General features: G+C 36.5%; 1 protein-coding gene across 1 annotated transcript in view; it reads left to right on the top strand.

Moving 5' to 3' along the window:
• Nucleotides 1-13,280, top strand: part of RPS6KC1 (ribosomal protein S6 kinase C1) — a 233,326-nt gene that overhangs the window by 178,116 nt on the left and 41,930 nt on the right. Inside the window, exons 11-12 of the mRNA XM_082658336.1 lie at nucleotides 949-2,544; nucleotides 2,816-2,905. Of these exons, the coding sequence (XP_082514462.1) occupies nucleotides 949-2,544; nucleotides 2,816-2,905 (1,686 nt within the window). The remainder of the gene's footprint in view (nucleotides 1-948; nucleotides 2,545-2,815; nucleotides 2,906-13,280) is intronic.

Below are 13,280 nucleotides of genomic sequence, written 5' to 3'. Positions count from 1 at the left end.
CAGTGATTATTTCCCCTAAGATTTAGTTCCCCTTGGTATATGATGTTTAATGATGACATTGAAAAATGTGCTGAGGGCTTCCCTGGTGGTGCAGTGGTTGAGAATCCGCCTGCCGATGCAGGGGACGCGGGTTCGTGCCCCGGTCCAGGAAGATCCCACATACCGCGGAGCGGCTGGGCCTGTGAGCCATGGCCACTGAGCCTGCGCGTCCGGAGCCTGTGCTCCGCAATGGGAGGGGCCACAACAGTGAGAGGCCCGCGTACCGCAAAAAAAAAAAAAGTGCTGAAAATAATTGCTTCCTCCTTGTTAGTACAGGGTTTCATTTTTGATGTATTAGTTCCTATTTTTGGGAGCAATAGTTATATCTTTACAAAGTATGCTCCCACAATTACTGTTTTTAAGATTTCTGAATCAAATTTAACTATTTTTTTTGTAATACTGTTTCTAGTCAATAGAGCTTTGGTGGCCATGCTTGAAAAAATTATTAATAAACAGAGCAGAACATAGATGTTTCTAGAGTAAATTATGTTTAACATTAAAGTAGAATTTTAGCTGTGAAATTTCATATTAGTATTTGTTATAACCAATTTCTCTTCAAAGGAAGAAATAGGTTGTCATTTAAAAAATAATTGATATTAGGAGATATGCTTGAAACTGTACTCACCAGTCAGCAATAATAAGAAAGCATTTTAGTTAGTTATTTAGTTTTCTTTTCATTGCAAAAATTTTATTTAGACTCTTTGTTGTCGTGAATCCCAAATCCAAGCTCGACTATTCTTCAAGAAGTCACTTTATTAAATTGCTTCTTACAGCATACTTGACATTAATGGGTATCATTGACTTGCTTTTGATTGATTATTAGAATACTTTTTGTTTTTTTAATGGCTTCAATAAGTAACCATTAATTTGGTGTTCTTAATTTTTTTTTTTGGTTATGCTTATTCACAGGTGGCAAACTCTGGTCATATATCAGTAAGTTTCTAAACAGAAGTCCTGAAGAAAGCTTTGACATCGAAGCAGTGAAAAAATCTTCACTTGCTAAAGTTCAACTGCAACAGCCAACATCTAGTCCTCAGGACAGCAGCAGCTTTGAATCCAGAGAAAGTGATGGTGGAGCCATGCTTAAAATTCTGCCTTTGAAGACTAGTCTTACTCCAAGCTCTCAAGATGATAGCACCCAAGATGATGATGGGCAAGACAGCTCTCCAAAATGGCCAGATTCTGGCTCAAGTTCAGAAGAAGAATGTACTACTAGTTATTTAACATTATGCAATGAATATGGGCAAGAAAAGATTGAACCAGGGTCTTTGAATGAGGAGCTTTTCATAAAGACTGAAAGGAATGATGTTGATACCAAAGCTATAGAAAACTTCGCAGCACACCTTGCTGCTGACAGTGACAGCCCCAGCGCACAGCTGACAGCCCATGAGCTGAAGTTCTTTCCTGGAGATGATGGCCTGGAAGCAGTTAGTTCTCCAAGAACATCAGATTCCCTCAGTAGATCTAAAAACAGCCCCATGGAATTCTTTAGAATAGATAGTAAGGATAGCACTAGTGAACTCTTAGGACTTGATTTTGGAGAAAAATTGTATAGTCTAAAGTCAGAGCCTTTGAAACCATTCTTCACTCTTTCTGATGGAGACAGCACTTCCAGAAGTTTTAGTACTAGTGAAAGCAAGGTAGAGTTTATAGCTCATGACACCATTAGCAGGGGCTCAGATGACTCAGTCCCGGTTATTTCTTTTAAAGATGCTGCTTTTGATGATGTCAGTGGTACTGATGAAGGAAGGCCTGATCTTCTTGTAAATCTGCCTGGTGAATTGGAGCCAATGAAAGATGGTGCAGCAATGGGACCTACTAAGTTCACACAGACTAATATAGGCATAATAGAAAGTAAACTGTTGGAAACCCCTGATGTTTTATGCCTCAGGCTTAGTACTGAACAGTGCCAAGCACGTGAAGAAAAAGGCACAGAGGAACTGAGCGATCCCTGTGGGCCTAAATCCCGTAGTATCACAGAGAAACACTACGCACAGGGAGATCTTGGGATGTTATTTGTAGCAGCTGATGATCATAGTAATGCGGGAGACGTGTCTTTGTTACACAGTTCGGATCCTAAGTTTCAAGGACTTAGCTTGGTTGCATCGGCAGTAACAGCAAACAACGCAAAAGAAAGCTTATTCCATATTTCTGACCCACTCTCAGGTGCTAATGAATATAACGTAAATATAGACACTTTAAAAACTGAAGAAGTATTGCTGTTTACAGATCAAACTGATGATTTGGCTAAAGAGGAGCCGACTGTATTTCAGAGAGACTCTGAGACTAAGGCAGAGAGTGGGTTAGCACTAGAAGGAGACAAGGAAATACACCAGATTTTTGAGGACCTTGATAAAAAATTAGCATTAAACTCCAGGTTTTACATCCCAGAGGGCTGTATTCAAAGATGGGCAGCTGAAATGGTGGTAGCCCTTGATGCTTTACATAGAGAGGGAATTGTGTGCCGCGATTTGAACCCAAACAACATCTTATTGAATGATAGAGGTCAGGAACTTTTGCAAATGCATTTCTTTTTATTCGCTGTTGCTTCCAATTAACTGAGTAGGCGTTTTATCTTGTAATTAGTATCTTCATTTCCTGTCTAGAGCTTCATTATCAGTGCAGCAAATTCACCCCCAGTAATAGCTTCTAGTACTTAATGATGCCATTATTCTTAATGATACTGTTTTTAGCTACAAAAGGAGTAATTACAGTTCACTTCTGCAGAAAATGGAAGAGAAAAATGTTTTGATTTCTCCTGTCGTTTTGTTTTTAGGACACATTCAGCTAACGTATTTTAGCAGGTGGAGTGAGGTTGAAGATTCCTGTGACAGCGATGCCATAGAGAGAATGTACTGTGCCCCAGGTTAGAGCAATCTCCTAAAATGTTTCACTTGGAAAAGTAGTTTGGCAGCTCTCATTTCTTTATTGAAGTTGTATTTTCACTAGCAGTTGACAATATGTTGGATTTGGTTATCTCTTTAACCCTTTACAAAAGATAATTTGGGGGATAAAAATCATTACAGAATCCATAGTATATGTGTGTATGTATATTTGTTAGTATATGATGTTAAATGGGTTTATACTTCTCTTAGAACTGGCCATGAATTCATAGAAATGTCAACTTCTTAGTGTTTAAAAGGACCTTTAAGTATCCTCTTTAATTGGATGATTTTTTTTTAATTTTAGAATTTTATTTATTTTTTTATACAGCAGGTTCTTATTAGTTATCCATTTTATACATATTAGTGTATACATGTCAATCCCAGTCTCCCAATTCATCACACCACCACCCCCGCCACTTTCCCCCCTTGGTGTCCATACATTTGTTCTCTACATCTGTGTCTCTATTTCTGCCCTGCAAACCGGTTCATCTGTACCATTTTTCTAGATTCCACATATATGCGTTAATATACAATATTTGTTTTTCTCTTTCTGACTTACTTCACTCTGTATGACAGTCTCTAGATCCATCCACGTCTCTACAAATGACCCAATTTCGTTCCTTTTTATGGCTGAGTAATATTCCATTGTATGTATGTACCACATCTTCTTTATCCATTTGTCTATCCATTCATAGTCACAGAGGACAGTCTACTTACTTACTTACTTATTTATTTAAATTTTGTCTGAGTTGGGTCTTTGTTGCCACACTCAAGCTTTCTCTAGTTGCGGCGAGTGGGGGCTACTCTTCGTTGTGGTGCATGGGCTTCTCATTGTGGTGGCTTCTCTTGTTGCAGAGCACGGGCACTAGGCAGGTGGGCTTCAGTATTTGTGGCACACAGCCTCAGTAGTTGTGGCGCAGAGGCTTAGTTGCTCCACGGCATGTGGGATCTTCCCAAACCAGGGCTGGAACCCCTGTCCCCTGTGTTGGCAGGCGGATTCTTAACCACTGTGCCACTAGGGAAGCCCAGTAAATGGATGATTTTTAAGATGTGAGAGGTAGATGACTAAAAAAGTAAAATTCCTAAGGCTAAAAATGGATAAAATTTGAAATAAAAAAAATGCAATGTTGTGATTTCAGTGATGTGCCATCCTGGCATTTTAGAGCAGATTTTAAAGAGTTCTTTCCATATTTGAGAAATTTTAGGAAGCATATTCTTCTTGTTTTGAAATAACCAAATATTTGACACAACAGGTTTCTCTTACTTTTACTGTATTGTCTGTTTTTTTAAATTAGAGATTTATTTCTGGGGGTGTTAGATCCTTTGCTGATAATTATAGGTCTCTTAAGCATATGAATTGGATTTGAGTTAGTTTCTGTCTGTCATCAGTGCAGATGGGGCTGTGTTTGAATCCAAAGTTTGTTCACCTTTTGCCTAGCATTCAGCCTCTTTGAATGGCCAGAGTTGCTTTACTTGTCACCCTCTGGCTTTCAGAGGAGGTTCAAACTGATTGTATTGACATGATACGCTTAGTTGTTGATTAATACAGTATTTAATGCTTACTAGCAAACCAGCATTATTATTGATGGTAACATTGTTTCCCTGCATAATGGGAAATGATTATAATTAGGATTCAAAGAGCTATATTGTTTTTAGTTACCATTTTCATTGTTAAGAATTATTTCTGTATTGAGAAATAGCACAGTTTTTCAATCAGCAAAGCAAATATACTAAAACTATTTTCTGAAAACAATGATTTAGATTTTCTTCTTACTGTTATACTCTTTTCTTTCCTCTTTCGTCCCCCAAATTAGGATTGTTTGATTTTATTTCTTCCTAGGGGTGATAGAGCATGCCTACATTTTTTTCTTTCTCAAATAGATAATATTATGCTGGCTTTTGAAATCTTATTAGTATGATTTAGTTAATGGGATAACAAAAAAATTTCATAGTGAAATCACTTTATTATGGTTATCTGGTTTATTTTTTAACAGACCCTTCCCCTTTCTAATTGGATTATAAGTAACATTTTAGGTACCAATGTATATAAATAAATATATGTTAATTATAATGAATTTCAGGGTTTTAGGATCAAAATTAAATCTGGGAGTTCTTTTAAGTAAAACCTGTTAAATCCTGAAGTCAAGTGCAGTATAAGCCTCACATCAAAACCATATGTTTATGGGGCAGTTTAATGTTTATAACTGACTCTTTTTTTCCTAGTTTTCTTCTTACTTTCTTGTTGAAAACTATCTGTAAGGTTGTACTTCGGCTTTCTAGCAGATTATTTTTCTTCAAACTGTAGGCGTGTTCACTTTAACCTTCATAGCATGTGACCTCCTGAGAATTATAATATATGTGGAATAAAACCATACTACATACATCAGCAAATACATACTTTCAACTTTGTGTACTGAAATACAGTTTTGTGTACTGAATTTAATAGCGATCAGTTTTCAAGTTCTAATTTTTAAGCCTTTTCCCAGAAATCACAATTCTCATAGTTTACCAGCAGGTGGCAGTCTACCATTAATGGATTTTTGCTGTCTTCGTCCAGGTTGTCCTTCACTAACATTTGCAAAAAGCTGTAGTCTGAAGAAGGGCTTTGTTTTAACTATTTGCATAAAAGAATTGTACTTTCAAGCTTTGTGAGTTACAAAAGTGTTCTAGTATTATGGCATGCATTGAACAATGTGGGAAGTCTCTCCATTCCTTGGGTCTATTAATTTGTTTTATCAACAGTATAAAACTCAATCAGTAATGACCTTAATTGAAAAGTGATGCTGGTGTTCTAATTTAGATGGTCTTAAACCTAGAGTTGCAGAACTCAGTTAGGTGTGTGTACTCCTGCCCATTGCTTATAATGCAAGGGGAATTGGAACAAAAATTTGTGAATTACTGTTTGTTTTAAAACTGAATAGCAGTGCTACTGATAGAAATACAAGTAGACTTTGCTCCTCTTCTCAAAGGGGTGGGAGCAATGATAAGAAGCTAATGTTTCAATGCTTAAAAATCACAAATCAATGAACACACGGGGACATAGAGTACTAAGTCATCTTTTGATCTGTCCTTTGCAATACTAAGGGTTGAAGTAATTCTCCTCCTACGTCCCCTTGCCCTCCTGTTTCCCAACTCTAACCTTAGTATTTTTGTCCAAGTAACTCTAAAGCATGTTAAGCAGCTGATGTTTGGTTAGAAAGTAAAGTTGTCACAAGATTATGATGAGAACGATTCACTTCTGTTTGAACAGCATGCAACCTCTACCCCTACCACGCCTCCCTCCTGGGAATCCTTATCACACATTTGTCCTAAAAACATTATCCACCTGCCCTGTACTTTATAATATCAGCAGTGTATCTTTTTATCTTGTGGATGATGTGCCTTTATATTTTGAGAAAAATTTCCAGTAACAGATTCGATTTACATGGACAGAAACTTGAGCAAATGCCAAACTAGCAGGGGGGCCATTATTCTGCTCTATAAATAAGTTTAAAAAAGAAAACACACACACAGAAACCTGTGAATCAACATGTTTTGGTCTAATTGAGGGGAAAAGCAAGACAGATAAATTTTGAAATGCAAATGATCACCTTCTGTTATTTAAGTGTAATTTCTGCCAACTTTGCGATCTTAGATTTTAAAAGTCATAGTCATTTCAACGATGTATACTACCAGGGATGTCCGATGTTCACAAGTTTCTACAGTGAAATGAAGAACTTTTTAAAAAAAGTTGCCACTTTTTTATATTAAGGAAAATAAATCCAACAACAAAAAGACAAAAACCATGGAGCTTTTTCTCTGTCTACATCTGTGAAAAAGCCAGCAAATAAATGGCTGCAGCTGCAGACCCATCAAGAGGGTCTTGAGAATACGAATTCACTGATGAAACCCAGCCCTGTTTTCAAAGTAGAAGCCGTTCCTTTTAGGTTCACTTTGTATCCTTAGATTATCTAGGATGATTCTCTCGAAAGGTTTTATTTTAAATAAACATCATTCATGGTAAATGGGTTCCTTTCATACCACAGAAACACAGAACGGAGTTCAGGAAAGAAAGAGCAAAGAAATAGTCCCCAAAGTGGGAATAGATTGTATAGCCTGACGATATAAATATAACACTGTCTAGTTTCCACATGAGGAGAGTTTTAGATATTTTATTGAGAGATGTTTAGACAGATTCTTCTATTTTTTTGTTATGAGAGATTATAGAATAATCTGGAGAATTATAGAATAACTGGAATTAATTGGTTATTCTTCTCCAGAGGACTTCCTTGAAGTTACTCTGATTTTATTTCAATTTGTATATACACACGAACACACATGTATTTAGAAGATTTAATGTGCTTTATCATTGGAACTATTAACTTATCATAATATAGAATAAATTTTTTATAGTATTTTTAGTATAAAGGAAAAATAAAATGTCAAGAAAGTATTTATTTTTTCTTTTACCAGTATTTTTTTCTTAGCAGTCTCGTCTCTCATCATAAAAAAGCAGCTAGAAAATAGAACTTATTAAGCACATAAAACACAAAAGACTGGATTTGAAAGTTTAATATGCAATCTAAGACAAGTGAATAAACTTGTTTATATGTTAGTTATTACGCTAACATAATCACTTAAGTTTCCCATTCTAGTCTTAACAAGTTGATATGGTGTCCTATGAGTGTGTCCTTCACCTTTAGTTTCCACCCGATTTTGAGCCTTTATAAATGCTTGAAATTTACATTGATATTTCTCATTGAATACTTTTCACACTTGAGAATTTATAGGTGAATATGTGTGTAAATTGAAGAAGTCCAAAGTGCTTTTTACCGCAGCCCAATCTCCACGCTCCCAGATGTCAAATGACAGCTTTGCTTCCTCTCTTAGGCGATTTCACACTTGGAAACAGCTCACAGCTGACGGTGAAAAGTGAAACATAGGAAAATCATGCTGATAACTCTCTGCAAAATTCAGTTTTAGAGCATAACATTTATTTACTACTACTCTTTGCTCTTCTAGCCTGACTTTATCAAATAATCCATGAATATATTTTTGGGGCGTAGTCTCCCCTGCCTTTCTTCATACACATGCTTTACACACGATTAGTTGCTTTTTAAGCATGGTGCTCTGTGTGATAGTTATGTATTTGATAATTAGATCTAGGACTCAGACCATGGATGGTTTAAAAATACCACGAGGGCATCGTAGGTTTAAGATTTAGAATGTTACGATGAAATTGAGAATTACCAAAACAATATTTTTCTAACATCAGCCATTAACTCATTGCATGACATTGGGCAAGTTATTTAAGACTTTTTAGGCCTTAATTTACCAGTAGTAAAATAGATTTTTAAGAACTTTCTTCTTAACATTTTATTTTGAAAAATTTCAAACATACAGAAAAGTCGGAAGAATTGTACACCCATATTTACCCATCACCTAGATTCTGCAATTAACATCCTATAATATTTGCTTTATCATATATCTGTCTGAAATAGATTTGTTGAATATTAAGAAGATCACAGATGTCAAAATTCAAGTCCATCTTATTAAGGGCAAGAACTTTTCTGCCGAGAAATAAATACTGATTTCCTGTCTAACATCAGTAAGGTTAAAAAAATTATTTCACTTGAAGGACTTTCTAAGTATTCTCCTTTTACTCATTTATAGTTTGCACATAAAGTATATAATACGGAAATGAGGAATTTATGGAAACTGTTTTCATTTGCAGGAAAAAAGCCAAGACAACTTTTGAGTAGGGTGAAATTTAAATGCCAAGATTTTTAACAAACAAAGCTGTTTAAAAGAAGAAAGAATCATTTAGATCTGAGAATTTCTGGGTCCTGGGTAACTTCACCATGCGTGAGGAAACTCATTTTAGGCATGTGAATGAAGTTGCTAGAGAAAGCAACTGGATATAGATGTATATTTTGAAATAATAATGTTATAACCAGGAAATATGGCTACATCCCTGGTCCAGTCTCCCCCCGCCCACCCCCGCCAAAGGAGAAGGAAGAAAAAGGCAACAGGGAGCTATAGAAATAATTTTAAAAGAATGAAATATTTGTGGTTAATATTTAAACGTTATGTTTCAAACAGGAACTGTTTTGTTTGATTTACCCTTAAGCAAAACTTCAACAGTAGCTCCCATGTACATAGTAAATGTTTTAATGTTTTCCTCGAATGATTAGCAAGTACTTTTAATCTTTTGCCTTTAGTTCCTAATGTTATATAACTAACTCTACGTCTTCTTTGAGAGAACCAGTATCTTTTCAATTTTGCCATAGAATAGCGGAAATTTTACACTGAGGAAAATTCCCTGCTGCACTCCACCCCTGTATACTGATGAAGCTTGTGCCATGAGTATATTAGGCTAAGCAAAAAGAGGTTCAAGTCAAGTCTTAACCTTGTCCAGAAGGGCAAGACCCTTCTGATGGAAAGAAGAGTAAAGGCTTACTTTATACATGTTTGAGGGTCTGAAACCTTGGGATCCATCCCTAGGTAGGGTGTATCCTGGAGTCCTCACAAACCCCCTAAAAATGGGCCAGTCACCTTCACCTCTGCATTAAGGTCACTCCATGTTGAAATAGACCCATTCTGAAACCATACTTCTCATCAGGCCAGAATGTGATTTGTCTCTAGTGGTGAGAATGAGACAGAGTAATAGCAGAGTATTCAGTCCTTGTTATTCGTCACCTTAGTGAATAACACATTAATTCCTCTCATGGGAAGAAATTCTTGAGCTGTTAGAACTAGAGAATTGATAAGGGTGAAAGAATTGATACTGTGTTTCACCCCTCCTGTATAAAAACGATATCTCTGTACATTTCCTAGTACTACCTGATATTGGGGAATAGGGGGTTTACTTCAAGCTTTAGATTATTCAGAGGAAGTTAATTTTAACTTCTTATTTACTCTACATCTTTTTCTTTATGATCTTGGACAAATTTTTTTTTAGAAGAGGAACTCAAGGTTAGACACTTACAATGTTTTAAGTAATAGCTGCAGTGTAATGCTTCTTAATTTTAAGGTCTAAATGGATTTTTGGCAACTGTTCAGTTAATTGGTCTCACCACCATATTATTATAAAGAAGAAAGTGAACTATCTTTTACCTGTGGTATTTAACAAAGAAGATGTAATACTGAGTTCAACATTATGTACCAGAACTATTGGCTAGCTACTTTGACCAAATCATCAGTTTTTATACCATGTAAAATTGTGTCAGTTTGAATCTCCAGGAAGTAACCAGGGCTGACTCCTTCTAAACAATTATTCATAAATACTTCCTTCAAATAAATGTTTAAAAATGCTAAGGTTTTAAAAAATTGGTGATAAAGCAAATAGAATTCCTGAAGCTCCGTTAATAGCAGTGCATGTAGCTCTGCCTGCCTAACACAGCAACAGAGCAGCGGGGAGAGAGAGAAAACTGCGCCTGTCATTTTCACAATTTTCAGTTAGCCTTTTTCTCATCAATCAACTGTAATGGCTTTGGTTGGGTAACACTGTGACACCCGATGGCTATTCAGAATGGAGTTGTGATATGATCAATGGAAAATGGAGCATGCTATTGGTTTTTTTCCTACCAGAAACGCAGGGTGAGAGTAAGCGAGATTGTATAGAGCTCAGAATTATAATCAGTCAGCCAGAAGTCATATGGTAGTTACCTGTTTCTTAGTTTATCTCACAAGAAAACTGTATAGTAACGATACCTATAAACTTCCTCGAACAAGTAATTTTTGGCTCTGGAATGCTGAATGTAGTTAAATCAAGGATCTTTGACCCAAGTTGTGCAGATAATTGCAGGAAAGCTCAGAACATGGTTGCCAGGTCACCACGACAACAAGGAATTAAAAGCTGGGTAGTGGGAGAAGCAGAATTTGGTTAAACTCGCCTGAATTAGTACTTACGTTCAAGTCTCCGCAGTACAACCCAAGGCCCCGGCTTTCATATAATTTGATTACCTGAAAACCAACTGAATTAGTCATGTGGTGGCAGCAGGAAGCAAGCCTAGAGACTGGGATGAGCCCGGAAGGCACGTGTGTGGAAGGGGGGCAGCACCGCCTCTCTCCCATCACCGTGGGGGGCATGCGCAGGAGCGCTGAGCCCCAGCTGCTGCAGGTTCTCCCCTCTGGAAAGTGCTCGCCCCTGTTGCTGGTCTTCCCTGATAACACTCTCATGAGTTAGAGCAATGTGATACCAGCAACTTTTAAACAGTTCATATTCTCTACTCGACCAATAAGGCATTTGAATCATTGATTGAGTACGTTGTTGAAGGACTTTATGGAATGTGGAACAGATAACTGGGCAGCCAGCATTTTCTGAAATGTCAATAGAACTATATAAATATAAATATAAAATAAGAAAAAAGGAGCAAAATGCCCATTTGAAAGGATGGGCTAGGAAATGCAGATTCCAGGCTCTAGAGTTACTCAGATGTTATCACCAGCTTACCCATTGGAGCACATTTCATGTAATTGTGTGTCTAGATTCCTTCCATTGAACAGGGACAGGGGAAACCTTGATTTATCTCCCAGTCCTGTCTTCCTCCTCCCAGGGCTTTCCAGCTTCTTTTCTTTACCGCATGCCACCTGTGCCAGGACAAACTGTAGCAGTCATTGTGCTCTGCAGAGGGGAGCCCTGGAAGGTGTCCACTAGACCACCCCATTTTAAGCCACCATCATCACCTCCATTCTTGCGTTTCAGCCAGCAGCCAGAGTATGCTTTAGATAATGTTGAAAACTTTCTGGCCTACCACATGTAAGGGTGCAGAAGGACTTGAGGTAGATCTCTGTGCTCAGTAGACTTAAAATGCATGTGATGAGGCCTTTGGAGGTGTTTTGATTGCACTGTGCTACAAAACACAAGATGGAGATAGTTGTTCAACAAACATTTATTAAGTGCCTTCTATGTTCCAGGTACTATGCCTAGGAGCTAGAAATAAGGCATAATTGGTTTAATATTGACAGTTACTTTTGAAGATGTGTATAAAAAGAAGAGACTGTCCAAGCAGAAGACATACACAATTGGTTAACTAGGACATTAATAGACTTTATAGGTGAATAGTTATGTTTACAGAATTGTAATTTACCAAGCTAACATAAGATATGCTTAGCTGTCCCTCTTCTCACAGTTTAGTTCCATGTATTGTTGGATATATAAAGAAAAAAGAAATGGTTTCTTCTGTGTTTCTTTCTCTTAGCTCTTTAGTCATCAGCTGTAGTGGAAGACTAATGCTCAGCCCCTGCATAGAAAATCTTTATACACAGCAAGAGCTGGTGAGAGAAATTGACTAGAATTTTGTAATTCTAGTCCCTTTCAATTAGCAACAGATGCTGCAGGGAAAGACTGTGTAGGAACACAGGACTAATGTTTGCATGCTCTAGCTAACATGGAATGCTCATTGCAGAAGAAAGATGTTCTTTTACCCTTGGTCCAAGTATGTCACTAATGATAGATCAGATTTTTTAAAAAAAACACTTAAAAAAAAAAACGATCTAAGGCCATTAATGAAGTCTTGACTCCCTTGGAAGAAAGTTAACAAACTAATTGTAATAGTGTTTTAAATCTTACTGAACACTTACAGAATTTATGGAAAATTTAGACACCACAGATTTTTTTTTGATACTATAAAAGTGTATGTGGTGCTTAATTTTAAGGTTTATAAGAATGTGGCTTAATTTTTATATTGTCTTATTCACCAAAGAGCTCTCTTTTATTCTAAAAGCTAATGTATTTTTCTTACTTTTTTTCTTTTTCCAAAAAGAGAGAGTTGGAATCCTTAAGATCAGGTATTTAACGTCAAAATTTAAAATATTGTTTTGGAAAAAAAGCCCTGTGCATTTAGAAACTATATTGCCCCCCCCCCCGAAAGTATACTTACTGTTGACTCTCATTTTAATGTATTCTATAGGTTTGTGGCTTTAAAATTGTTCCATCATTCTGATATTTGGATAAAGTGCTCTATCGTTTATGTACCTATTTCTTTCAACATCTAAATGTTGGTTTAATTTGACCATTATATAAACACATGATTTGCAACAATTGTTGCTTTTCCACTGAGTTTTATATGACCTCTTAATAACAGTTCCACAGTTACTATAACTTTGAAAGTGAAGAGAAATGAGGCATCTAAGATTCTATTTATTTAAAGAAGTGTAGTTAAGGAAAAGAGTTTGGGAGAAATATTTAAATACTTGCTCTAAATTAAAATAGAAATTCTCTATATGTGAAATTCTCTTCTAAGAAAACTCTGAATTTACTGTATTTCCTATCATATCCTGAAAGGAAGACAGCAACAGTAGAACATAACTGCCAGAGGGAGGTCATGGAATTGTCTCTAAAGATTTTTGGAATGGGGATGGGTAGCTATTTGT

Source organism: Grampus griseus (assembly GCF_964374135.1).
Source record: "Grampus griseus genome assembly, chromosome: 1".
NCBI classification, from domain to species: Eukaryota; Metazoa; Chordata; class Mammalia; order Artiodactyla; family Delphinidae; genus Grampus; species Grampus griseus.
This window is presented reverse-complemented; position numbering and strand designations above follow the sequence as displayed.